Source organism: Rhamphochromis sp. 'chilingali' (genome assembly GCF_963969265.1).
Source record: "Rhamphochromis sp. 'chilingali' genome assembly, chromosome: 15".
NCBI classification, from domain to species: Eukaryota; Metazoa; Chordata; class Actinopteri; order Cichliformes; family Cichlidae; genus Rhamphochromis; species Rhamphochromis sp. 'chilingali'.
The window spans coordinates 31,095,840-31,123,810 of NC_137942.1; the positions used below are offsets into that span (position 1 = coordinate 31,095,840).

The following is a 27,971-nucleotide window of genomic DNA, read 5'->3' on the forward strand; positions in this document are numbered from 1 at the left end:
GCTGAAGATAAATCTAGTAGGACTATATTTATCCAAAATGCATAAGAATATCATTAGTATTTTTTAGTAATGCTGTTTCAGTGCTGTGGTTTCACTGGAAACCAGCTTGGAATTTGTCCAAGATATTAGTTACCACTTGATTATTGTTATTGATTATTAATCAAACCAGGCTGAGTGTGGTTAGCAACTCCTTCATGTGAAGGTAGTGAACCTGGGGATTTGTGTCTCCATGATAATGGATGGGATATGATCACTGATTCAGGGGTTTGGGTTGACAGCTGGGGGTAATCAGGCTTCTACCCCATTGAGAATTCATGAGCATAAACTATTAATCCAATTAACCAAGATGTCCAAAAAAGTAGGTGTGGTGATGTGGACGTGAGAAAGGAGAGCTGAAAACCTGGCTGTCAGGTGCTCATTAAAAATGTCAGACTAAATGGTTTTCTTCTGGGAAGAAAATACTGGCTGTATCAAAAATTACACATTTGTGGTCGGACCAAACTCCCTTCATATGAATCAGACATTTGCAGGGAGTTTATAGACTGGCCAAGATTAAAACCCAGATAAAACCTAGATGCACTTAGTTAAATGACTTGGCAATATCAAGTAATTCTGTGACAGTACAGTTAGAAGGATCGCCAGTATGTAAAGAACACTACCAAAATGATGTTGAATTTAACAGCAAAGAGCAGACTGAATTTATTACATGATTTAGGTAGAGTCATCATGTGCTAGAATTTAAGGTTCAATATCAATACCCAGGAAAATACCATCAATACCACAGCGAAGATCTCATCCTCCAACAGCTGAATGTGAGACTGGGAAGCTTGACATATAGATGGTATAACAGGTAAATGGTTAATTTGCAGTAAATGTAAGAAAACAGCTGTATGGAGTGTGAACTGAAAGATTTCTGGAGCATCATTCTATACATACATGTCTTGCAAGAGTAAGGTTATTTCAGTGGGCCTCATTTACTAACAGTGCATACACATAAATCTGTAATTTATCAATATTTTACTACTTTAGGATTACATTTACAATTCCTTCTTATGAACAAATGACAAAAATGACTTTGACCATCACTTGCAGTATAATTCCTTGGAAACTTTGGCAGTGGGTTTCTCACCTGAGGCTGACAGCTCCTTGTCCTCCACCTGTTTTCTTCTTTTTTCTTGTAATCTGACTTTTTTTTTTCACATCAGACTTTCTGATTCCAGGCTTTTAAAATGTTTGTCACTCCGTGGAAACTCTTTGGAAAGTTGAGCCTCAACAGTCAGACTTCCCCCTTATTTCCTGCGGTGGAGCTGCAGGCTGGAGATATTGTATAATGTTTATTTATATAGCAAAATGGGGGCGGGTCAGCATGCAGATAGTATGCAAGTTAGCAATAGGAGACTGCCTTGTGCAGGGTGGTGAGGACATAGTATGCTGGCATGTTTCAGAAATCCAGTGGTAATTTTTCATGCAAACTTTTTTTTCTTTTCCACGCAGAGCACAGGCGAGTTTAGAGCCTTTGGGCGATGTGCGCAATCATCATCAATCTTATTTGCCAACTCGTCTACTGCATACAGGAGAGAGCGAAAACTGTCCGTGTTGTTGCTCATGATGTTACAGTCTCTCACAAAGAGGCTGGTTAGTCACCTAAATGACAGTTTCTTGGGTGCAGCAGAATGGAGATGCTGAGAAACAACTGAAAAACAGCAAAAGTTCAAACTTGTCTGGGGACGTTGTCTGCCTGCACACAGCCTACACATGACAGCCTGTCCTGTTACTACAGTAATTCATTATTATTATTATTAGGTTGTTGTAAAAGTCCCTAAAAAGCTGCACTAAGAGTACTTAAAGGGACTTGAAAGAGCATATTTCTCCTTTTCTTCTTTGGCTCCCTATTAAATCTAGAATCAAATTTAAAATCTGTCTCCTCACATGCAAGATTTTTAATAATCAAGCCCCATTTTATTTTAAATTCCACTTAGAAACTATATCACCCTATCGTATTTAAACATATAACTGCAAACAGAGCCATCAACTGCAAATTATATGTAAATTCAGGACCTAGAGGATTTTTAAAACAAAAATAAAACCAAGTCTGAATTTAACATCGTGCACTATGTAAAACACATCAGCAAATTTGTGTTTAGACTAACACTGCACTACTCATTGCTGTGAGGTTTCTTTGCATGCTATAGTTGTGTGCAAACAAAGGTTTTGGTGTCAGTCAACTACTTGACTCCCTGGTGTAACTCTCAAATGCACTCCTAAAAGTACATAGCATGTAATCTGGAGCTGAAATGGTGTCTCAATAATTTAGAAGATCATCATTTAGCTTGGAAAGCCAGATTGCTGATCTATATAAACGCCCTCCGTAAAACTACAAGAGCAGAGGGGGGCTCTGTATTTACATGCATGAACGCTGGTGCAACAACAGGACAATTATAAACAGTCACTGCTCCCTGAATCTTGAGTACATGTCAGTAAGATGCCGGCCTATTTTTCTACCAAGAGAGCTAACAGTAGGGATCATCACGGCTGTGCACATTCCACCCAACGCCAAAGTAAACTGGATTCCAACCTGCTGCTGACCTTGTACCACTTGTTAACTACCATAAAAGTAGTTAACAAGCATAACGGATAAAAATGTACCAACGCACACCAAATATTAACTAGGTGGAAAAGCAAGATTAAATAAATAAGTCTTCAGCCGTGATTTAAACAGTGGCATAGAGTCAGACGCCCGGATAGATTGTTCCATAAGACTGGGGCAGCTACAGCAAACACACGGTCGCCACGAGACTTCAGCCGAGAACGAGGTTGCTCCAGAAGAAGTTGGGTAGCAGATCTAAGTGCTCTGACAGGAGTGTGTAACCTAAGAAGCTCATTGAGGTAGCTCGGCGCCAAATTATTGATAATTTTGTAAGTGAAAAGTAGTATTTTAAATTGAATACGGTATTTAACTGGCAGTCAGTGCAAGCCAGCAAGAACAGGAGTGATGGAAGAAAATTTCCTGCTACCTGTCAAAAGGCGTGGAGTGCATAATGTTGAAGTTCCAGTAGTAAGGGTGAGGTGTCTATGATGTGTTCAGCAGTCTGATGGCCTGATGGAAAAAGCCGCCTCTCAGTCTGCTGGTTCGGGACCGGATGCTGCAGAACCTCCTTCCTGAGGGAAGTAGTCTTAACAGTTTATGGCTGGGGTGACTGGAGTCCTTGATGATCCCCCCCCCCCCCCCCCCCCCCCCCCCGCTTTCCTCAGGCAAAGCTTCCTATAGATGTCTTGGAGGGAGGGAAGCTCACCTCCAATTATCCGTTCAGAGCACCGCACTACTCTCTGGAGAGCTTTGCGGTTGTAAGCGGTGCTGTTGCCATACCAGGTGGTGATGCATCCAGTGAGGATGCTCTCAATGGCACAGCAGTAGAAGGTCCTGAGGATGCGGGGGCTCATGCCAAATCTTTTCAGTCTCCTGAGAAAGAAGAGGCTGTTTTGTTTATGTGTACTGACCATGTGAGATTCTCAGCCAGATGTACACCAAGGAACCGGAAGCTGCTCACTCTCTCCACAGCACCTCCGGAAGTCCACTATCAACTCCTTTGTCTTTGCGACGTTGAGGGTGAGATGGTTGTCTTGACACCAGTGGGTCAGGGCGCTGACCTCCTCCCTGTAAGCCGTCTCATCACCGTTGGTGATAAGACCCACCACTGTAGTGTCGTCCGCAAACTTCACAATGATGTTGGAGTTGTTAGTGGCCGTGCAGTCGTAGGTGTAGAGTGAGTACAGGAGAGGGCTCAGTACACACCCCTGTGGAGCACCAGTGTTCAGTGTGATGGGGGATGAGGTGATGCTGCCCAGTCTGACCACTTGGCGTCTGTCAGACAGGAAGTTAAGGATCCAGCTGCAGAGGGAGCTGCTCAGTCCTAGATCCTGCAGTTTCCTGTCCAGCTTTGAGGGAACGATGGTATTGAATGCTGAGCTGTAATCCACAAACAGCATTCTCACATACGTGTCTCTCTTCTCCAGGTGTGACAGGGCAGTGTGTAGTGTCAGGGCTATGGCATCATCAGTGGACCTGTTGTGGCGATATGCGAACTGTAGAGGGTCCAGTGAGTCGGGTAGTGCAGAGCAGATGAAGTCCCTGACCAGCTTCTCGAAGCATTTGCTTACGATGGGGGTCAGGGCTACAGGTCGCCAGTCGTTCATTGAGGAGATGGTGGAGGATTTGGGTACAGGGACGATGGTGGCCATTTTGAAGCAGGCTGGGACTACAGACAGAGAGAGGGAAAGGTTGAAGATAAACACTCCAGCCAGCCACGCATGACTTGAGGACGCAGCCGGGAATCCCGTCCGGACCAGTAGCTTTGCGTGCGTTCACCTTCTTGAAGCACCTCCACTCATCCTCCTCAGACACAGTGTGCGCACTGACGTCATCCACGGTGCGCCTAACAGCTTCCAGATCATTTACTCTGGCAATATGGCAAGAAGGCCATCACTGCTTCAAGCACTGCCTATATGATCTGGTCAGAGAGCAAGGACAGCAAGCAGTCCTCTGCCCTTGAAGAAAAGACATCTGCCCAAGATGAAGAAACTTCCTCTCCAGAAGATGAGGGGACAATCTCCAAAGAGGCTGACTGTATCACCACTGATGATGAGTACTAGCCAGTGCCTGAATCCTCTTCTTTGGGGGAGGACTGGGGTTGGGGGGCATGGAGGTGGAGGCCGAGCAGCTGATGGAAAAGAACATAGGAGCATTTTCTGAGACCGAGGAGCCGGTGACTGAGTGGATCCCTCATGAAAGGAAAACCATGTGGGTCCCACCACTGAAGAGAGACTGCTCTACAATCCAGTGCCCACTGGTATCAAACCAGGGCTCAGCCTGTATGCAGTTTCCTGCATTAGCAGCCTGAGATCTACTTTTTGATTTTTTATAACAAAGGAGATCTTTTAGCTGCTGTGCACCCTTACAAACCTGCACGGGAGGCGAAGGTGTGATGATTGGAGGATTATAGATGAAGTGGAGATGTGAGCCTAAACCAGAATAAAGCAATACATAGCATGTTGGATGACAACACTGGACGTTCTCAGGAAGTAAAAAAAGGCATGGGGTTCAGACTCCAACTGACGGAGGAGCTCCGAGGACGACGTCTTTCCTTTGGTCACCTTGGCAGAGGAACCCCTCAGATGAAAACTGGCACAGGGAAAACAACCCAGAGCTTCCTCCCCAGCTCCTCCAGTTGCAACAGAGGAAGATTTTGTTGTCTGTCTTTGGCTTCACCAAAACTACCACAGAAATATCCCACATCCCAAAGCAACGGAGGAATGTGCTTCTTTTGACAGCAACACACAAGGAACCAGCAGTCAGTGATGGGGAATAAAGGATGTGTGAAAGCAAGAAGCAATCCTGGACTACAATAGGCACAAATACAGCTTGGATAACTTAGAGGATGTTGGCACCTCGAGTTGTTGAAGGAAAACTAACTGATGGCTGATGGCTCTTTTCTCCAATTTCCTGGATGTCTTGGGATACGATGCTTTGTCCCGCCGGAAACAACTTCACTGAAGTGGGGGAGTCATCTACAACCTACAAATGAAGAGTGATGCTGGGAGAGTTGGGGCACATGCTGGTGACCTCAACAACTGCAAGACACCCTTCTCCTTAATTCTCAGCCACTTCTGCCATTGATCTCAAGATACAGTAGTCTGAACCAGAGTGTGACCCACACCCCACCAACGAAACGAGAAAGTGCAAAAGGTGCACCTCCAGGATTGGAACAGAAGCCCCTTGCACCAGGTGTAGAAAGTGTGCCTACAAAAACCACTCTAATGTGGTTACTACATCTTGCTGCTAATGAGGATGCACACAGAAGCACACACTGGAATATAAATTTCAATCATTTTATTGGTCATTTCAATGGTTATTGGGTCATTAAATTGCCTTTCTTGCCACTAACACACCATGTGTGATATTCTTTTTGGCCATTCATTCCCCCCCCCCCCCCCCCCCCCCAAAAGAAAAAAAAATAAATAAATAAATAAATAAATAAATAAATAAATAAAGTGAAAATAAATCATTGTTACAGTTACTGTTACTGACCTGCAATGATGATAAAAAAAATATTAGGTTTCATCATTCATATGCTAAAAAATGTGAACTTTATTACTATTTTCCCCCAAAAGCGTAGTAATAATACATAATCTGACTGGTATTCAAAGGGTATAATATCTGAATTTGAATTATATTTTGGCTTTCATGACTAGGAGCGGTGCTAATTTAAAAAATCAAGTCAATGAAAGTTGAAAAATGTTTTAATATATATTAATTTTATAGCATTTTTAAACGTAAACAAGGGGGTGGCCATTTTTGGCCACGAACAAGCTGAGAGGGAGTTTTTATGTTTTTGCTCTCCCTGCACAAAAATAACAATGCATTATAATCAGTGTTGATGTGAATCAATTACTTATCCCAGACTCTACTATTAATAATACAAGAAATTTCAGTAGCAATGCAATTATATAAAATTGCGAGATTTGAGGTTGTCTTCCAGATAGTGCAGTGGACAAACAAACTGGTGTTTAAAGGGTTAAAAATTTAAAAAGTAATAATTATTTTATATTTATGAAAAGAACTGAACTTACTTAAAAGCTTTATGCAGAAAAAAATGGCAAAAAAACATAAAAATAATAAAAATTACAAACCTAATCTGTTGGTGGCCACTTTTGGCCACGAACAAGCTGAAAGGGTAGTGATTTTGAACAAGCCCAGATTAAATGACTTGGCAATATCAAGTAATTCTGTGACAGTACAGTTAGAAGGATCGCCAGTGTGTAAAGAACACTACCAAAATGATGTTGAATTTAACAGCAAAGAGCAGATTGAATTTATTACATGATTCAGGTAGAGTCATCATGTGCTAGAATTTAAGGTTCAATATCAATACCCAGGAAAATACCATCAATACCACAAGGCAAGGCAAGGCAAGGCAAATTTATTTGTATAGCACAATTCAACAACAAGGTGATTCAAAGTGCTTTACAGAGACATTAGAAACAAAAACAAATAAAAAGCATGATTTAAAATTGATTAAAACAAGCAAACAAACAAACTAACTAAACACACACATTTCACACCTGTTCGCGCGATCTGAACCCTTATCGTAAGGGGAGCTACCAGTCCTTCTGTGGACGAGCTACTTTCTATTTTAAATTCCCTGAATTTAAAATACTCTCTAGACCCAGTCTAGACCCAGCTGGGGAGCTACCCAGAGCTCTAAACCCACTTAACAAACAAACAAACAAAACAGTATATAAAATCAAAACAGATAAAATCAGAACAGTAGATAAAATCAGTAGTTAATGTAAGTTTTGAAATTTAAGCTTAACAAACAAACAAAACAGTATATAAAATCAAAACAGATAAAATCAGAAATAGATAAGATCAGTAGTTAGTGTAAGTTTTGAAATTTAAGCTTAAAAGTGTGGATTTGGTGCTTTATTCAAATGCAGCTGAGAACAGGTGAGTCTTCAACCTGGATTTAAATAAACTGAGTGTTTCAGCTGATCTGAGGCTTTCTGGGAGTTTGTTCCAGATATAAGGAGCATAAAAGCTGAATGCAGCTTCTCCGTGTCTGGTTCTGACTCTGGGAACTGATAAAAGACCGGATCCAGATGACCTGAGGGATCTGGAAGGTTCATACTGGGTCAGGAGGTCACTGATGTATTTTGGTCCTAAACCATTCAGAGCTTTATAGGCCAGCATCAGAACTAAAGTCTATCCTCTGACGGACAGGCAGCCAGTGTAAAGACCTCAGAGCTGGACTGATGTGGTCCACTTTTTTGGTCTTAGTGAGGACTCGAGCAGCAGAGTTCTGAATGAGCTGTAGTTGTCTGACTGATTTTTTAGGTAGACCTGTAAAGATGCTGTTACAGTAATCAAGCCTACTAAAAATGAATGCATGGACTAGTTTTTCCAGGTCCTGTTGAGACATCAGGTCTTTTATCCTTGAAATATTCTTGAGGTGATAGTAAGCTGACTTTGTTATTGTCTTAATGTGTTTTTCTAAGTTTAGGTCTGCATCCATCACTACACCCAAATTTCTCGCCTGGTTTGTGGTTTTTAGATGTATAGATTGAAGTTCTCTGGTGACCTGTAATCGTTTTTCTTTGGCGCCAAAGACTATTACCTCAGTTTTGTTTTTGTTTAGTTGGAGAAAATTGTGGCACAGCCAGTCATTAATTTCCTCAATGCATTTACCAAGAGCCTGTACAGGGCCTCGGGCTCCTGGTGACATTGTGATATATATTTGTGTGTCATCTGCATAGCTGTGGTAGTTTATTTTGTTGTTCTTTATAATCTGTGCCAGTGGGAGCATGTAAATGTTAAACAGAGGGGGTCCCAAGATGGAACCTTGGGGAACTCCACATGTGATACTTGTCTGCTCGGATGTGAAGTTACCTATTGATACAAAGTATTTCCTGTTTTCTAAGTATGTTTTGAACCAGTTTAGTACAGTTCCTGAAAGACATGCCCAGTTCTCCAGTCGTTTGAGTAATATGTTGTGGTCAACTGTATCAAATGCTGCACTGAGATCCAGTAAAACTAGGACTGACATTTTTCCACTGTCTGTATTCAGACATATGTCATTAAACACTTTTGTCAGAGCGGTTTCAGTGCTGTGGTTCTGTCTAAAACCTGACTGGAAGGCATCATAGCAGTTATTCTGTTTTAAGAAGTAATTGAGCTGTTGAGAAACTGCTTTTTCAATGATCTTACTTAAAAATGGGAGATTTGAGATCGGCCTGTAGTTTTTCATTTGTGTCTTGTCAAGATTGTCCTTTTTCAGTATAGGTTTGATTACAGCAGTTTTTAGTGGTTCTGGAAACACACCTGACATTAAGGAAAAGTTGACGATCTGTAACAGGTCTGACTCTAAAGTCTTTGAGACCTTTTTGAAAAAACTTGTTGGCAGGACATCTAAACAGCAGGAGGAGTTCAGTTGACCTAAGATGTCCTCCAGGTCTTTGCTGTTAATAGGGTGAAACTGTTTGATGGTGTTTAAACAGTTTTTCGGTGGACACAGTACATATCCTGGATCTGCTGTTGATGTACCAACTGCTTGTCTAATCTTTTGGATTTTGTCTGTGAAGAATTTGGCAAAGTCATTGCAGGCCATGGTTGAATGAAGTTCGGCTGCCACTGGCACAGGAGGGTTTGTTAGCCTGTCAACTGTAGAAAATAAGACCCGAGCATTATGGCTGTTTTTAGTGATGATGTCAGAGAAGTAGGACCTCCTTGCACTCCTCAGTTGTAAATTATAATTGTAAAGTTTCTCTTTATAAATGTCATAATGAACCTGGAGGTTTGTTTTTCTCCATCTGCGCTCAGCTTTCCTACACTCTCTTTTTTCATAATTCACCAGTGTGGAGTTTCTCCATGGAGACTTTTTCCTTCCAGAGATAACCTTCACCTTAATGGGGGCAATAGTATCCATTACATTTAACATTTTTGCATTAAAGCTATTGACGAGCTCATTGACTGAACCTTTGGACAGGTCAGGTGTTAATGGGAAGACCTGGTTAAAGATCTCACTACTGTCTTCAGTTATACACCGTTTTGTGATCACTGCTGTTGATATATTTGTGTGGGCTGAGATTTTACTTTCAAAGAAAACACAGTAATGATCAGACAGGCCCACATCAGACACAGTAACCTTTGAAATGCTCAGGCCTTTGGAGATCAGTAGGTCGAGAGTGTGTCCTCTATTATGTGTGGCCTCTGTTACATGCTGAGTCAGCCCAAAGTTGCCCAGAGTGTTACTCAGGTCTTTAGTCCCTTTGTCCTGAGGGTTGTCCACATGGATGTTAAAATCCCCAACAATAATTACACAGTCGAAATCAACACAGATCACAGACAGCAGTTCACTGAGGTCATTAAAAAAGTCTGTGCAGTATTTGGGAGGCCTGTAAACATTAAGAAACACAACTTTGGATGGGGCCTTCAGCTGTAAAGCCACATATTCAAAAGACTGAAAACTTCCAGGAGATAGCTGCTTACATTGAAATGATTCATTAAATAAGACCGCAACCCCTCCTCCTCTCCTGCTCACCCTGGCCTCACTGATAAAACTGTAGTTAGGAGGGGTCGTCTCGATGAGAACAGCTCCACTGTTATTTTGGTCCAACCAAGTTTCAGTTAAAAACATAAAATCAAGGCTGTGCTCAGTGATTAAATCATTAATTAAAAATGTTTTCCCAGCTAAAGATCTAACGTTTAATAAAGCCAACTTAAGTGTTTTAGAGGCATTACTTGTCCCCTCGTGTTTGGGAGCAGTCTGTGGCACACAAGGTATGTTTACTATGTTTAAAGATCTTTTAGAGTGCACCTCTCTGTGTTTTGACCAGGCCACATGTCTCCTTCTGTCACCTAAAAGTACAGAAATTTTAAAACCTTCTAGTAAACAGGGTCCCAGCTTCTCCTGGGAAAAGTCACCACTGCCATAATCCTCGCAGCCCGGACCCTCCACACATCACACATCAGACTGCGGAGACAAAGCATGAAGGTGGTAAGGAGGAACTAAGTGGGGCGAGGCTGGGCAATGTGACTTCGATTGCTCTGTTGAGGGTGGGGCTCGGTGGCGAACCTTTGGCTGCTTTGGTGGGGGGTTTATGGGGGACAAAGAGGGATTGGGCCGGGGGGTAGATCTGAGCCCAGCATTGACCCGCTCCATCATCTCTTCAGTGAATTTCAGGTGTGGGGAGGAGGGAGAAAGGGAGGGGGAGGAGGGTGATGGGGGTGATGGCCTGTCAGGGGTTTGGGGGACTGGGGAAGATCCTGGTCCTGGTCGTTGGTGTTCAGTTGTTTTGAAGGTTTGTTGTTAACCTTCCTATTCACGGTTGTCCAGTCCTGTTTCCTCTCGTATACAGGGGTAGAAGAGCTTCTCTGTCTCGTAGGAAGTGAAGGCCAGTTGGTTTCAGAGATTTCAGCTCGCTGTGCCCTGCCTGTGGTACGTCCTCCCCCTTCCAGGAGACATGATTTATGTCTTGGTTTTGCACCAAGACAGTCCAAGGGGGGATTATCGCTTGAGGAGCGAAGATCTCATCCTCCAACAGCTGAATGTGAGACTGGGAAGCTTGACATATAGATGGTATAACAGGTAAATGGTTAATTTGCAGTAAATGTAAGAAAACAGCTGTATGGAGTGTGAACTGAAAGATTTCTGGAGCATCATTCTATACATACATGTCTTGCAAGAGTAAGGTTATTTCAGTGGGCCTCATTTACTAACAGTGCATACACATAAATCTGTAATTTATCAATATTTTACTACTTTAGGATTACATTTACAATTCCTTCTTATGAACAAATGACAAAAATGACTTTGACCATCACTTGCAGTATAATTCCTTGGAAACTTTGGCAGTGGGTTTCTCACCTGAGGCTGACAGCTCCTTGTCCTCCACCTGTTTTCTTCTTTTTTCTTGTAATCTGACTTTTTTTTTTCACATCAGACTTTCTGATTCCAGGCTTTTAAAATGTTTGTCACTCCGTGGAAACTCTTTGGAAAGTTGAGCCTCAACAGTCAGACTTCCCCCTTATTTCCTGCGGTGGAGCTGCAGGCTTTGCTCTTATAAGTCTGTCCCCAATTTCTGTGCTTCAGCTGGAGATATTATATAATGTTTATTTATATAGCGAAATTGGGGGGAAATCCTCTTGCTTGAGGGTGTCAATGATGGCCTTCTGGAGAGCAGTCAGGTCGGCATGATTACCCATGATTGCGGTTTTGAGTAATGAACCAGGCTAGGAGTTTTTAAAAGCCTCCGGAATCTTTTGCAGGTGTTTAGAGTTAATTCGTTGATTCAGAGGATTAGGTTAATAGCACGTTTAGAGAACCTTTTCATGATATGCTAATTATTTGAGAAGGACCTGTATATGCTTTCGGTACCAGATTATATCAGTTGCTGAGCCCTCCTCTTAGCAAAACCCACTGGCTCACTCTTAACATCTTTCTCCGAGAGTGAAATTGTCACTAACCTCCTTATCCAGTCTTACTTTCGGGAGACAAACAAAAAAAACAAAAATACAAAAAAAAAAAAAAAACAGGTGTAGCAGAAAGACAAATCATCTTTATTTGGGTCAACAAGTTCAGACAGTAGAAAAGAAAAATGCAAAAAAAAAAGAAAAAAAAGACAGGCATACTACCAAAAAACAGTCCAAGTAAGAAAACAGTCCTTTGAATGCATAAGTGAGGTTACCTGTGCATTTCTCTGGTGAAGTTAGATGCATGTAGTGCCAGCATGAATCTGTGGTCTAAACAAAAGCCTCGCCTCACAGAGAAGCTTTTACAGGTTAAATGAGCAAAAATTAAATTAACTGAGTACAAGTGTCAGTTCTTTCTACTTAGACTTCAATACAGGGGAACAAATATCCAAGTTAATGTTTTACACTCAAAGCAAGACATGTTATTCAGATTTTTTAAAAATACCCTGGAGATGATCCCATCATTATTTATTTGCTGGGATCTTCATGCGTTTTGTATTGAACTTTAATTTTCCTCATCTCCAGCTATACAAGACCTGCACTCAGATTCATACATGGGTAAGGTTAGTACATAGCCAAACATGCAGAATATGGAAAAATCAATTGATGCTGACTTTACAAGGGTGTGTGTTAAAATGGCATCTGATTCAAGAGTACAAATTACCAAGGTTGCCCTGGATTACACTCGTTTAATAAGGTTCACTAAATCACAAAAGACAAAAAAGTAACAGTAGTAGTTCTGCAAATGAAATTTATCTAGAAAATTGAGGTTTTTCAATAAGTGAGAGCCGAAAATATTGAGGTCCTTTTGTCAGAGCTGGCCCTTTAACATATGTCAGGTTTCTCAAAATGAATCGCAAAATAAAACTCTGCAGTGGTCCAAAAAATAAACAAACAAACATGGAGCGTAACAGCCACAGCATTGAAACCTCTGATGATCATCACAGTTGTGCTGGGAAAACTTGGCTACCAGCCTTCATCTGGTTGTTGAGATTCACCTACTCGCTGCTGCATACCAACAAGCTCAGCCGCTGCAGCACCACAACATCATAGATACACTCACACTGCAGTAATGAAGTGGACAACAGCAGGGAGGTGGTTTCAATGTTGTGACTGGTTGTTAATGTGCTTAATGCATGCAGATGTGTGTGTTTCAACCACATCCTGTCTATACAGTAAGCCTCATCTCAGGTGTTTATTTGAACCATAAGGGGCACGTGGCTGCTTTTTCTCGTTCATCTGAAGCCGTTTCACTCTGAAGTCAGTCGTGATTCAGGTTTGTTTTTGTTAAACCTTTTTATAGTCTTAAAAAAAAAAAGAGAGAGAAAAAAAAGAAGAAGAAAACAGTCTCACTAACAGATTGATTCACTTCTGACCTCAGTGCTGGGGATACAAACCCTGATGATAAAAGTAAACGGACTTTCAGACTCGGTGGTGCGGTTTGTGCTGAGCAGTTGTTTCACAGCCCTGTGTTATCCTATTTCTGAGTGTGTATCTGATTACTTTTAAAAAAAAAAATAACATCAAGTGACCTGATTAGAAAAGAGGAAATGCTCTCACAGTGCCTGGAGCACAAACTCAAAGAGGGCCAGGTGTTGTACTCTTTGGTGACGTTTCAATTAAGTCAGATTATCAGACCAGGCATGCTGAGTAAAGTTACAGGAGGCATACAGAGCTTTAAAGGAAATCCTACTTTCCCTGCGTTTGGTGCAGCTACATGAAGCTGGATGATGAAAATCTACGTCACTCTCGCACTATTTTTTTTTGTATTGACTTTACTTTTACACCTCTCAACCAATCAGTATTTCTCAGCTGTTACAGAGCCACTTCTTCTGCATCACTACAACACTGCTGCTCCATCCAGAGAGGGAGAGCTGCAGCACCAGGAGGACATCTACACCCATCACTGTACAGGCAGCACTACTACATATCGTACTGCTGGCTGCTCTGACTGGGGGTCAGTAGTGGTGGTGGTGGTGGTGGTGGAGGGGTTGCTTCTTCTGAGGGAGGGGCTGGTGCTGCGGCCTCATTAGGATTAGCTGTACTGAGGTTGGCTTCTTGGCCTACAGGTGGGTCTGGGAATGAGCCTGATGCTGCTGCTCCAGGTGGGATGTCTGAGGGTGGAGGAGGCATGCTGTTGCTGCTGCCCCCATCATCACTGGGGGCACTGCTGTTGGGAGTACTGCTCTCCCTGGGGAGCTCAGGGGGAGGTGTTGCTTTATCAGAGGAAGACGATGAAGTATCAGATGGTGGTGGTGGTGGAGCCACCTGGGGGTCTGAAAGCGGCTCTGCAGGTGCGGCCTCATCTAAAGAAAGGAATGGATGCAGATTTGGTATAAACACATCTGATTTAAAAAATAAGCCGTCTTTAAAGACACATGTCATTGACATTTAAAACCTGAATAATGAAGAATAGAATTAAACCACTCTTAAAAGTGCAATATTTGTATAAACGATGTTTAATGCTGTGTCCACTAAACTCTGCTCAGTTTTGATTAATTTTACTTGAGATGTTGCTAAAACTCAACTAAAACTAAAGTAATAGTAGCTGTACCTGACATTTACAGCAGTTTCAATCCAATCCAGTTTTATCGAAATCGAAAACAACAGTCACCTCAAAGCACTGTACAAGCACTAAAGCACTTTGAGAGGTCAGTAGAAGTATTGTGTCAACAACATCTACGTACTAAACAGTTTTCATAAATGTTAACCTATCATGCAGCACATTAGCTAGCTGTTTAACTATTAGTAATAAGCTGACAGCCATGTTAGCCATTAGCAACATTTACAATTTGGAGTAATTAAAAAAGCCTTTTCATTCATTCTGTTGGTCCCACAATTCAGTCAATACAAATAATGAAGGCATTATAGTACACATCAAAGGTGCGGAGTCATAACTGGGTAACGTCCCAGTAAATCTGATTTAAATGTTCATTGCTACTTGTGAGCTCTGCAAAATTAATAAAACAGTTAAAGAAAAAAATTAACTCCACTGACCAAACCTATCTACAGTGGGGCAAAAAAGTATTTAGTCAGCCAGCGATTGTGCAAGTTCCCCCACCTAAAATGATGACAGGGGTCAGTAATTTGCACCAGAGGTACACTTCAACTGTGAGAGACAGAATGTGAAAAAAAAAAAAAATCCATGAATCCACATGGTAGGATTTGTAAAGAATTTATTCGTAAATTAGGGTGGAAAATAAGTATTTGGTCAATAACAAAAATACAACTCAATACTTTGTAACATAACCTTTGTTGGCAATAACAGAGGTCAAACGTTTACTATAGGTCTTTACCAGGTTTGCACACACAGTAGGGCTGCTCAATTAATCGAATTTTAATCACGATTACGATCTGGGCTTTCAACGATCATTAAAAATGACTGAGCCGATTATTAGCCCCTCCCTCATTTATCCGCGACACCTTAAAGGCCGGTCCGTGAAAATATTGTCGGGCATAAACCGGTCCGTGGCGCAAAAAAGGTTGAAGACCGCTGATTAAGAGGACCCGAGGGAAGCTTCAGTGAACTTCAGTGGTGTTGCACACTATTTTATATTATTTTTTTAAAGTCATTGTTAACCCTTTAAAGCCGGTCAGAGCAGCACGCTCCGTTTTGCGTAACTATTGTTAAATCCCTGTAGAACCTGAACCGTGTAAGCTAGCGCAATAATTTGTTTTGCATATGAAACCGGAGGAGTTGTACTTACATCTTATGCCATCAGCTTGTCCTCGGTCACGGTTTCGTTCCACATATAGCTTTGCAAAAATTGCATAAAAAGCGCTTGCAGGAACAAAAACATAATATTCCAGAAACACGCTTTGCCGATCCTATCAGCTGTTCATAACACTTCCCACAGTGAAATGATGCACATGCTGTTTTCTTTGCAAATTTGCATCATAGGATTGTTTTTTGTTTTTCCTGCAGTATATAAAAATTGCTGTATCTCCAAAATAAAACTATGAAGACACTCAAAATAAATTTCCTGTGGTGGGAAACTATTTTTTGCAACTTTATTGTATTTAAAGTTTTGAGGGATAAACCTCTTAAATTTCTCCAAGTAGAAATATATATAAACAAAACAAAAGCGATTTTCAATTTTTTTTGTAGTTTATTGCACTTTTTTGCAATTTATGTAATTACTATGGACTTAATGCATACATATTATTAAAATATGGGCTATAACAGTTGTATAGCAACTTGAAATGCTCCCACAAATGGCACTACAGCATGTAAAAAAATAATATAAGCTCTGGTGGACTTGGTTCTACAGTAGGTCTTAAAGGGTTAAATAAATATCGTCAAATAATCAAGATCTCAATTTCAGTGAAAATAATCGTGATTATCATTTTTGCCATAATCGAGCAGCCCTAACACACAGTAGCTGGTATTTTGGCCCATTCCTCCATGCAGATCTCGAGAGCAGTGATGTTTTGGGGCTGTCGCCAAGCAACACGGACTTTCAACTCCCGCCACAGATTTTCTATGGGGTTGAGGTCTGGAGACTGGCTAGGCCACTCCAGGACTTTCAAATGCTTCTTACGGAGCCACTCCTTTGTTGCCCGGGCGGTGTGTTTTGGATCATTGTCATGTTGGAAGACCCAGCCTCGTTTCATCTTCAAAGTTGTCACTGATGGAAGGAGGTTTTGGCTCAAAATCTCACGATACATGGCCCCATTCATTCTGTCCTTAACACGGATCAGTCGTCCTGTCCCCTTGGCAGAAAAACAGCCCCATAGCATGATGTTTCCACCCCCATGCTTCACAGTAGGTATGGTGTTCTTGGGATGCAACTCAGTATTCGTCTTCCTCCAAACACGACGAGTTGAGTTTATACCAAAAAGTTCTACTTTGGTTTCATCTGACCACATGACAGTCTCCCAATCCTCTGCTGTATCATCCATGTGCTCTCTGGCAAACTTCAAATGGGCCTGGACATGCACTGGCTTCAGCAGCGGAACACGTCTGGCACTGTGGGATTTGATTCCCTGCCGTTGTAGTGTTACTGATTGTGACCTTTGTTACTTTGGTCCCAGCTCTCTGCAGGTCATTCACCAGGTCCCCCCGTGTGGTTCTGGGATCTTTGCTCACCGTTCTCATGTTCATTTTGACCCCACGGGATGAGATCTTGCGTGGAGCCCCAGATCGAGGGAGATTATCAGTGGTCTTGTATGTCTTCCATTTTCTGATGATTGCTCCCACAGTTGATTTTTTCACACCAAGCTGCTTGCCTATTGTAGATTCACTCTTCCCAGTCTGGTGCAGGTCTACAATACTTTTCCTGGTGTCCTTCGAAAGCTCTTTGGTCTTGGCCATGGCGGAGTTTGGAGTCTGACTGTTTGAGGCTGTGGACAGGTGTCTTTTATACAGATGATGAGTTCAAACAGGTGCCATTCATACAGGTAACAAGTGGGGGACAGAAAAGCTTCTTACAGAAGACGTTACAGGTCTGTGAGAGCCAGAGATTTTCCTTGTTTGAGGTGACCAAATACTTATTTTCCACCCTAATTTACGAATAAATTCTTTACAAATCCTACCATGTGGATTCATGGATTTTTTTTTTTTCACATTCTGTCTCTCACAGTTGAAGTGTACTTCTGGTGCAAATTACTGACCTCTGTCATCATTTTAAGTGGGGGAACTTGCACAATCGGTGGCTGACTAGATACTTTTTTGCCCCACTGTATATACAGTGAAACTGCTTTGAACGACTCCTCCATCAACCCAGTGGCTATCAGGTGGATTATGATTGTACTTAAATCCAAACAAGTTTTAAGATTTAAAGCGTTTTATCCAACATGCCTTATTCAGACAAGCACTTTCCATCTATATTTAAATATTTTCAAAAATTCTCACACATTGATGGATGAATCTTGGGGATTGTATTTTTCCCAAGGATATTTGGCTTGCAGAATGAAGCACCCAAGGATAGACTCACCAACCAGACACCCTCCCCACCCCCCTGTGTATGTCTTTGTGTCCCCCCCTACTGGTACCTGTCTCCATTGGTGTAGGTTTGTCCTCCTCCTTGGTCCCTGAGGTGGGGCTAGCATTAGTGCTGCTCTTCTCTGCAGCTTTGTTTCCAGCAGCCTCCTGTTGCTGTTGAGCAGCTTTCTCTGCCTGCTCAGCGGCCTCCCGCTCCCGCTCCTCTGCCCGGCGCCTTGCTGCCTCTTCAGCGGCAGCCATCTCTGCTGCTAGTTTCTCCATATCCACTTCCACCTTCTGACTGCACAGCTGGAAACACACAAGACTCAATTAAACAAAATGAATTTAAAAAGTTGCAAATGTCATAAGACTGAAGGCAAAGGGAAAGTAGTAGGCCTACACTTACAACACAACAGTCTGTGGTGACAAATTTCTATCTAAAGGGATATTTAGTCATCTAGAAATAAAGCTCTTCCTTCCTACACACTCAGCTCTCTCTAGGTAAATAAACAGTGCTGCTTTACCCGCTTCAGCTCAGTATTGAATGAGTCAGTGGTCTCCAGAAAACGTCTTTTCTTGTCTTGATGGCGGTCCTCGATCTGAAGAAGTTCAGCTTCAAGTTTCCTCTGAAATCACAAGCAATCAATCAGCAGGAATAGATCCTTCCTTTTAAATGTGAAACAGTTTATAAAACTAGTGCAACTACTTTTGGTTGTAAGCAAAAATCTTGTCACAAGGAAGCCAATCCCATTTGAGGAATGCACATTTATATTAAAGTGTAAACAATGCTTTTGAAGTCAGTTTGAGTAATATTAACACCACATTAGCTTTACAAGCTAAAAAACAAAGTAACAAAATGGAAGCAAAAATGTCCTGCTAACATACCTGGTGCACCATAAGAGACTGAACCTGCCTCTTGAGGACCTGCATGCGGGCTGTGGTGACCACAGAGCGGACGTCGGGCACCACAATCTCACTGAGGATGTCACTAATGAGCCGGTGGTTTCTCTGGAAGCGAGCTGCTGCTGTGTGCTTCACTGAGAAACCATCATCATAATCTAGGTGGAGCGAAAAGACAAGATGGGCAGAACCATGACGAGGACAGACAGACAGGTCAGTGTTTATTTTAAGCGCATTACATTACATTGTGAAGCCATGATTAAAAATCATAGATAGCTTCATAATTAACCTACCATCAGGATCTTCAGCAGGCTGAATGCTCATGTACGGCTCTCCTTTGTCCATACGTGACTGCCTCTGCCTGCTCTCCTCCTCCATTGCCGCCTCAGCCCGGTTCTTGGCGTTGATGTAGGCCAAGTAGGCAGGTGAGTTGTGGTAGGCCTTCAAAGAATCATTGTACTCAATCTAAGAGGAAGAGGGACAGGAAAAGAAAACAAGCCCTTTAAAACAACTCTGATCATTTCTTATTTTTCAATGCAGGGATTCTTTAGTTGTCACTTCTACAACTGCTGTTGAACTGCCAACATGTAAAGAAGGTATCCAAGAGCAACGGGTTACTTACAAAAGAAATTTAGGCTACGTTCACACTGCAGGTCTTAATGCTCAGTTCCGATTTTCTTGTCTGCTTGTTCACACTACAAATAAAATGTGACAGCAAACGTGCTCTAGTGTGAACCCTCAAAGCGGCCCGCATGCGCAAAAGAAGATGTCACACACAACGCGCGCTGTTTAGACCCAGACCAAACAGTATTGTTTGACTGATGGCCCTTAACATAAAGACTTGCTTCGGACTTTACGTTTCCCAATTTTGCTTTAAGTTATAAAGTTATTTTGTTATTTACATATGGCCTAATGATGACCCTTATTGCTGTTTTAGAGAGGAGCGGTGCTTCAAAGGATAGTTGCAGATTTCTGTCAGAATCTGCAGATTATACAGTACAAACAAAATGTTCACGTTTCTCCAACGTTGACTTCCAAACAGTTTCACTAACATCTACACTGGATGACCAGGAAGCATTCACGATGTCTTCTCGGGCACGTCTCCGGCGCTGATAATTGGCGTCTGTCTTGTGTCAGTGATGCAAAAGGCGGATTTAATGTGACATGACCATTCAAACAACAGTCGCTTTCTAAAACATCAGATATGTATCGGATTCAGTACCACATACGAAAGTGACCCAGATCGGATTTGTGCTGTTCACGCTAGCATACCATGATAGGATATGGGTTGCATAGGGTCAAAAAAGTCGGATTTGATGCGCTTTCGCCTGCAGTGTGAACGTAGCCTTAGACTCTTGCTCCTCCTTACCTTCTCAGCCTCGTACTCATTAAGGTAGTCCTGCTTCTCTTCATCACTCAGGTCCCTCCACATGCCCCCAATAATCTTTCCAATCTCCCACAGCTTTAGGTCTGGGTTGGAGGCCTTTACTTGGTCCCATACCTTTCATATTCACATCAAAACACACACACACACACACACACACACACACACACACACACACACACACACACACACACACACACACACACACACACACACACACACACACACACACACACACACACACACACAGGATCAAATGACATTGACTGTTACAATACAAAGGAAATACGGGAAGCAAAGTACAGAGGTAAGAAACAGTGGATGAAATTATTAGTAAGGAAAAGCATAACTACTTAAGTGCTGCAAGAAGGCATGATGGAAAATATTCACTTATATATGGAATTCAATTTTTTTCTAACTGCAGGATCCTTTAGATCACATTTTGTTTTTGAGCATACAGTGTTAAAATTACAGCTCTGAAACTAGAGAAAAGCAGGCAAGAGATGAGCCTATAAGGGGGAAAAATAGAGTGCCAGGGACAGATTATCCCCGTAAGAGGAAACATATGGAGATGTAGCAATTTTGCATGTTGACAAACACAGAAGGCTACTGTGAGTCAACGGAAACAAAGTGGAGAGCCTCCACTAGGTGGCTGAGGTGGTGGTGAGGCGTCATGGCTTGGCTGTTTCCCACCCTCAAACCCCTGCCAGCTTTTCAGGGGGATGGGAGGACAAGCAGTAAAAGCAGACACCGTGGATGGGTGTCTTACCTTCCTGCTTACCTTCCGGCTGTACCGCATGTATGGCATCAGTGGCTTGTCTGGTGGTTTGGGAGGCTTTGGGACGGTGATGCCCGAGGAGTTCTGTGGAAAGAAGGAGAGAGGGGGCACAAAGAAGAAGGAGGAAAAAGTATGAATGGAGAGATGGAAGGTATGAAGCCAAAGGGAAACAAACAAACAAGGGCCAGGTTTAGAGAGTGAACAGAAAAAACAAAAACTATCATAAAACATCTGCTGATTATGATCTGATATGGTTTGTGGAAAAGGTAAAACAACAGATGTGAATGTAAACATGACAATACACAATACTGAAATGTTCCTTAATGCTTTCATACAGTCAGATAAAAACAATTTTGATGTGTTAAGATGTTCTACAAGCCAAAGAATGGCTTTAAGTGTTTCAGAGCATCTCTGTAAGGCAAATGATGTTTAGATGTTTCACAGGCTGCTCATTTACATTACTATCACCCCCTAACTGGTGATGCAGAAAATGTTTTTTTTTGGTTTTGGCTGTTCACTTTGGTTTTGTTACAAAAAAAATGAAATTCCAACATTGTCTTTATTTTGGGATTGGAATTCTAGAGGATTACGTGTGAACAAATCAAGCTGCCAGCTCTGATGTGTGTTAATGTTAGAAAACAGCACCACTGACTGAGTGCACAATGAGTGGGAAAATAAATAAATTTTCAAAGTGAACAGTTTCCTGTAGCATTGCTTTCTCGGTGTTTTGTTCTGCTGTAATATATCTTGTTTTATGCAAGTGCACTCAGAGCCTGAAGGAAAAAACCTTGTTTAACAAAAGGTTGGCAACTACTGTTGTGATACAAGTTATCTCAGATTCGGTTTTAGGTTGTGCTGAAAGAACTAGCAACGTTTGGCTAATTTGGCAAGGGCAAAACATCTTTTGAAGATAATTCAAACAATAAAGGAACACATTCACCACAAAGGTAGTGTTTTGCCTATGCCACCATGCACACCCACAGGAAGGCTTGTGTTCTAGTCCGACAAGAGCAGATCTACTTTCTATCTGACTTGATTACTGCTAACTGCAGTGCAGAAACTGTTGAGGCCGGATTGGTCACATTGAAAACGTTTTATTCCCCCCCCACAGGTCAATATGAAAATAAATCTTATTCCGTTTATATTTTTTTCCAAAAGCAGAGCTGTCATCAAATGTTACGTTCCAACTGACATCACATCTTACTTTTTTTTTTTAATGCATTAATTTGTTTTTTCAACACACATTTATGCACGCAACTGAAGCTCTTTAAAGCTGCAAGTCATATATTCAGTTTCCCCACTTCAATATACAGTCTAAGCCTTTCTTACAATCCTATCATTCTTCTCATACCTGGGCCCTTTATTCAATCCAAAACATTTACTTGTGCTTTACACTTTCTGTTACATTTAATTTGTTTTTCAAATCGCTCCATCAATTCATTACCCTGCTGGAGCCTCCGGAGCTCCCTCCCAGTCGGAGGTTGTTGTAGGCCAGATGGCTGTAAGGGTTGTAGCCCACAAACCCTGGGGTGGAAGGCATTTGCTGATGGAAGACAAATGAGACAAAACACGAATGAGAAATGGCTCACACACAAGAGGAGGAAGAGGGATAAACATAAATAAGTGAAAAGGAGGGGGAAACATGAAAATACATGTATATATAGATATATATATGTTGACTTTTTGATTTGTTTGTTCCATGATCTTATCATGCAAGGCAAAAAAGGCAACTGGATGGCATTAAGAATTAGTGCACAACAAAAACTTATTTAACTGAGTGTGTATCAGCAGATTTCAGCTCTACACAGTGCTTTGCACTGCATCTGAATGTAAGGAAATGAAAAGCATCAAAACAAGCATGTATTCTGTTACTTCACATATGTCTACTAATAACATCAGCCAAGGTAGATTCTGCAAAGCTCTTCAGTCAAATAACAAACTAACTTGATCCCCATCAGTAATCTCAAACACCTTTGGTGCAAGACCTAAAAAAAAAACGTGTGGCATGACAGGAAAAAGGGGTGAAAGCGATGATAGAGAACTGAAGAACAAGGTTTGTGGCAACCTTGGCACGTTCACACATTAAAGATTTAAAGGAAAGTAACAAAGAAAAGAAGCAAAAAAATAACATGGCCCTTGGCTGCTAAACCATGAACACTAAGACTGGTGCTAAAAGTGGGACACTTACTGTTGTTGGGGCAGGGGGAGGGGGAGGAGCGTAGGATGGTCGTTCTGTTCAAAGTTTAAAAAAAAAAAAAGAGAAAAAGAAAAAAATGTTAGTTAATCCTTGCATACCTGCTCTGTACAAATGACATGTTTTCCCTGCTGTTTACTTTTGCCTGACAATAATACCACTTGAGTGTGAACAGTGAGGGTTCTTCCTAACTGTCTACTGTGAAAGTACTTCAGCCCCATTTTTCACTCCTCTGCATCATGAATGTCTGAAAAGAGATGCACTTCTATATGAGGTAATCCAACTGACTGCTGCTGTCACCCAGGTACATTTTGCAATTCAGTATTACTTTCAGTTTTCAGCCATAGACAATTCCTTATTTTTACATTTCCATTAATGCCAAAAAACTAGATCTGTAGCATTTCACTTTATCGACCAGCCTGTGCTGGTCCTGAGTGTTACTCTGATGCTCTTCTGGGTCTTAACTGTCAGTTGTACATTTTCAAACTCCACCACTGTGTTCTGCATCTCAAGTCCAGAGTCCTCATTTCACTGCAACGTCAAACTCAATGTGACCGCAGAGCAGAACAAAGGCTACCATCACTATCTCCAGTTTGAATCAGTTGACTTTGAGTCTATACAAAACACGAGGAACTGACTAAAGAGGCAGATAGTACATATAGGACACAAATCTGATTCTATGAGAAATAGTGCAACTGTACACACTCTTCAATATTGTTTTTATTGAAAAGTCCACCGATCTAGACAGCATGACACTATGAAGCATGGCAACCTAAAGCTTAAAATTCTGCATGACGGCATCCTATGTGCAAAAACAGCACAAAAATGTGCTTTATGTTATCTGAGTCCCTTACTTAATGAAATAGTATTCCTACATATTTTCCCCAGTGTACTGGTCGCATATATATATGAACCATAGAATGAGACAGGTGTTGGCATATAAAGGATATCAATGACTGATTTATTTACTTACTTGACATCGCAGCTGAGGAGCGGCCTATGGAATGGAGGCTATTTTCATGCTGGTTAAGCTGAAGAGGGAAACATAAAGAGAAAGGAACTCAACTACAGTCCACTTTGTAGTTTTGGCGTAGAACGAGGAAGAAGAAAAAAGCACCGGTAAATGAGCGGATAACAACAACAATGGCTGACTGGGTTAGCATTAGCTTACAAGGCCTACTAGCTAAACTCGCCGACACCAAAACCTCTTTGTCCCATATTCGTACGAGTTATCCATCGAATTTAATGGCTCTAGGTCCAAACAATAAAAGTAAGCAAACACGAATATGCTTTCATTCAAAACTATGTGACACTTTTAAAGAGCAAAACGCTTAAGCGACGTCAGTATAAGCCTTGCTGTTAAAGCTAGGTTAACGAAGAAGTCACCAGCTCCCGCTATCAACCAACATCAATTAATCAACCAGCCCAAGTTTCCTCTGGCACATGAAAATGTTTTCCCGCTTCTTCCCCGAAGTTACAAAATGCAACAGTGACACTTTTTAAAATATAAATACGTGCATATATTTATATATACACGCATGCTGGGAACAACATACAGCAATTCACTTAACCGTCCTTTGTTCCCTCTGTAGGGCCGCTTGTTCCGCCTCTCACGCACACACCGGAAATGATATTTTTCAAGCAGGTCGTCCGACGGATAAGAAATGAGCATTTCATAATAAAAGTATATTTGTGTTAAAATACTTTTTTTTCATGTATTTAAAATATCCCAACATCCAAACTATTAATTTTTGTATTCCAAACCACTTAAAAGTATGTGTAAACCGTGGAAGATATTGATGTATCTTCTTGCCAGAAAAGCGAAACCATCAAATGCCTTAAGCCAGGATAAAGGCCAGCAGGGGGAGATTCCTGTGGTTGTAAGACAGAAGGATTTATTAGTCAATCCTTTAACCAGTGAGTCTGTGTTTAAAAGAGTTCTGTCATCCCTGTGATATTACCCTAAGTTGGGGAAGTCCTGTTGTGAAGCTAGTTGGTTTTCTGAAAATGGACTTGATCTCAGTGTGACACCTCATGCTCTTTGTTCTTCATGGCTGACAAGCCATTAGAGAGATAAGATAAGATAAGATAGAACTTTATTAATCCCTCGGGTGGGTTCCTCTGGGAAATTCGATTTCCAAAAAAAGCACAGCAACGACCGAAGTTACAGTTACAGAATTGTTATATATATATATAAAAAAAAAACACCCAGCACGCCCCTGCGGGCGGTTTATCCTTCAAGCTCGGGTCCTCTACCAGAGGCCTGGGAGCTTGAGGGTCCTGCGCAGTATCTTAGCTGTTCCCAGGACTGCGCTCTTCTGGACAGAGATCTCCGATGTTGTTCCCGGGATCTGCTGGAGCCACTCGCCTATCTTGGGAGTCACCGCACCTAGTGCTCCGATTACCACGGGGACCACCGTTACCTTCACCCTCCACATCCTCTCGAGCTCTTCTCTGAGCCCTTGGTATTTCTCCAGCTTCTCGTGTTCCTTCTTCCTGATATTGCTGTCATTCGGAACCGCTACATCGATCACTACGGCCGTCTTCTTCTGTTTGTCTACCACCACTATGTCCGGTTGGTTAGCCACCACCATTTTGTCCGTCTGTATCTGGAAGTCCCACAGGATCTTAGCTCGGTCATTCTCCACCACCCTTGGGGGCATCTCCCATTTTGACCTCGGGACTTCCAGGTTATACTCGGCACAGATGTTCCTGTACACTATGCCGGCCACTTGGTTATGGCGTTCCATGTATGCCTTGCCTGCTAGCATCTTGCACCCTGCTGTTATGTGCTGGATTGTCTCTGGGGCATCTTTACACAGCCTGCACCTGGGGTCTTGCCTGGTGTGATAGACCCCAGCCTCTATGGATCTTGTGCTCAGAGCTTGTTCTTGTGCTGCCATGATTAGTGCCTCTGTGCTGTCTTTCAGTCCAGCTTTGTCCAGCCACTGGTAGGATTTCTGGATATCAGCCACCTCCTCTATCTGCCGGTGGTACATACCGTGCAGGGCTCTGTCCTTCCATGATGGTTCCTCGTCTCCCTCCTCTTTCTTGGGTTTCTGCTGCCTGAGGTATTCACTGAGCACTCTGTCAGTTGGGGCCATCTTCCCAATGTATTCTTGGATGTTCGTTGTCTCATCCTGGACTGTGGTGCTGACACTCACCAGTCCCCGGCCCCCTTCCTTCCGCTTAGCGTACAGCCTCAGGGTGCTGGACTTGGGGTGAAACCCTCCATGCATGGTAAGGAGCTTTCTTGTCTTTATGTCAGTGGCTTCTATCTCCTCCTTTGGCCAGCCTATTACCCCAGCAGGGTACCTGATCACGGGCAGGGCGTACGTGTTGATGGCCCGGATCTTGTTCTTACCATTCAGCTGACTCCTCAGGACTTGCCTGACCCTCTGCAGGTACTTGGTGGTTGCAGCTTTTCTAGCGGCCTCTTCATGGTTCCCATTCGCCTGCGGGATCCCCAAGTACTTGTAACTGTCCTCTATGTCTGCAATGTTGCCTTCTGGTAGTTCAATCCCCTCAGTTCTGACTACCTTCCCTCTCTTTGTTACCATCCGACTACACTTCTCCAGTCCGAACGACATTCCAATGTCATTGCTGTATAGCCTGGTAGTGTGGATCAGTGAATCGATGTCTCGTTCACTCTTGGCATACAGCTTGATGTCATCCATGTACAGGAGGTGGCTGACAACTGCTCCGTTCCGTAGTCGGTATCCGTAGCCAGTCTTGTTAATGATCTCACTGAGGGGGTTCAGGCCTATGCAGAACAGCAGTGGGGACAGAGCATCTCCTTGGTAGATCCCGCACTTGATGGTGACTTGTGCTATGGGCTTGGAGTTGGCCTCTAGTGTTGTACGCCACATCCCCATTGAGTTCCTGATGAAGGCACTTAGGGTCCCATTGATCTTGTACAATTCTAGGCATTCCAGTATCCAGCTGTGGGGCATTGAGTCATAGGCCTTCTTGTAATCAATCCAGGCAGTGCACAGGTTGGTCAGTCTGGTCTTGCAGTCTCGGCTGATTGTTCTGTCTACCAGTAGCTGGTGTTTTGCGCCTCTGGTATTCTTGCCAATTCCTTTCTGTGTCCCGCTCATGTATTGACCCATGTGCCTGTTCATCTTAGCCGATATGATGCCTGACAGGAGCTTCCATGTAGTACTGAGGCAGGTTATTGGTCGGTAGTTGGAGGGGACCGGTCCCTTCTTGGGGTCCTTGGGGATCAGGACCGTCCGGCCTTCAGTTAGCCATTCCGGGTGTCTCTCGTTAACTAGCAGCTGGTTCATTTGTGCTGCCAGACGCTCGTGGAGTGCAGTTAGCTTCTTCAGCCAGTAGGCGTGAACCATGTCGGGCCCTGGTGCTGTCCAACTCTTCATACTGGAGACCCTTTCTTGGATATCTGCCACTGTGATGGTTACTGGACCCTGTTCAGGGAGGTCGCTGTGGTCTGCCCTCAGATCCTCTAGCCACTGAGCATTGCCGTTATGGGTTGCATCCTTCTCCCATATGCTCTTCCAGTATTGCTCCGTCTCCAGCCTTGGTGGTGCTGTTCTCTTATTGTTCCCTTGCCACTGAGAGTACACCTTTGCTGGTTCTGTGGAGAACAGCTGGTTTATTCTCCTGCCTTCTATCTCTCTGGTGTACCTCCTCAAGCGGCTGGCCAAGGCTGTGAGTCTTTGCTTGGCAGTTTCCAAGGCCTCAGGTATGGACAGCTTGCTGTATTTCTTAGGCACCTTATTCGTCGCACCTTTCTGCAACTCCGTT

The 27,971-nt window shown here is 42.6% G+C and overlaps 1 protein-coding gene across 2 annotated transcripts; it reads right to left on the minus strand.

Annotated features, from left to right (window-relative positions):
- Nucleotides 1-12,091: 12,091 nt before the first annotated feature.
- Nucleotides 12,092-24,830, minus strand: LOC308412293 (SWI/SNF-related matrix-associated actin-dependent regulator of chromatin subfamily E member 1-like). 2 transcript variants are annotated; one of them, XM_080906533.1, is made up of 11 exons: nucleotides 24,761-24,830; nucleotides 24,178-24,235; nucleotides 23,199-23,242; nucleotides 22,455-22,553; nucleotides 21,014-21,094; nucleotides 20,218-20,349; nucleotides 19,142-19,313; nucleotides 18,834-19,006; nucleotides 18,473-18,574; nucleotides 18,020-18,257; nucleotides 12,092-14,331 (listed from the first exon to the last, which is right to left on the minus strand). In XM_080906533.1, the coding sequence occupies exons 2-11, from the start codon at nucleotides 24,182-24,184 to the stop codon at nucleotides 13,949-13,951; spliced, it is 1,431 nt and encodes a 476-aa protein (XP_080762659.1). In that variant the 5' UTR covers nucleotides 24,185-24,235; nucleotides 24,761-24,830; the 3' UTR covers nucleotides 12,092-13,948. The 2 variants fall into 2 exon arrangements, with proteins under 2 accessions (XP_080762659.1, XP_080762658.1); XM_080906532.1 differs by having other exon boundaries at nucleotides 21,002-21,094.
- Nucleotides 24,831-27,971: the final 3,141 nt, after the last annotated feature.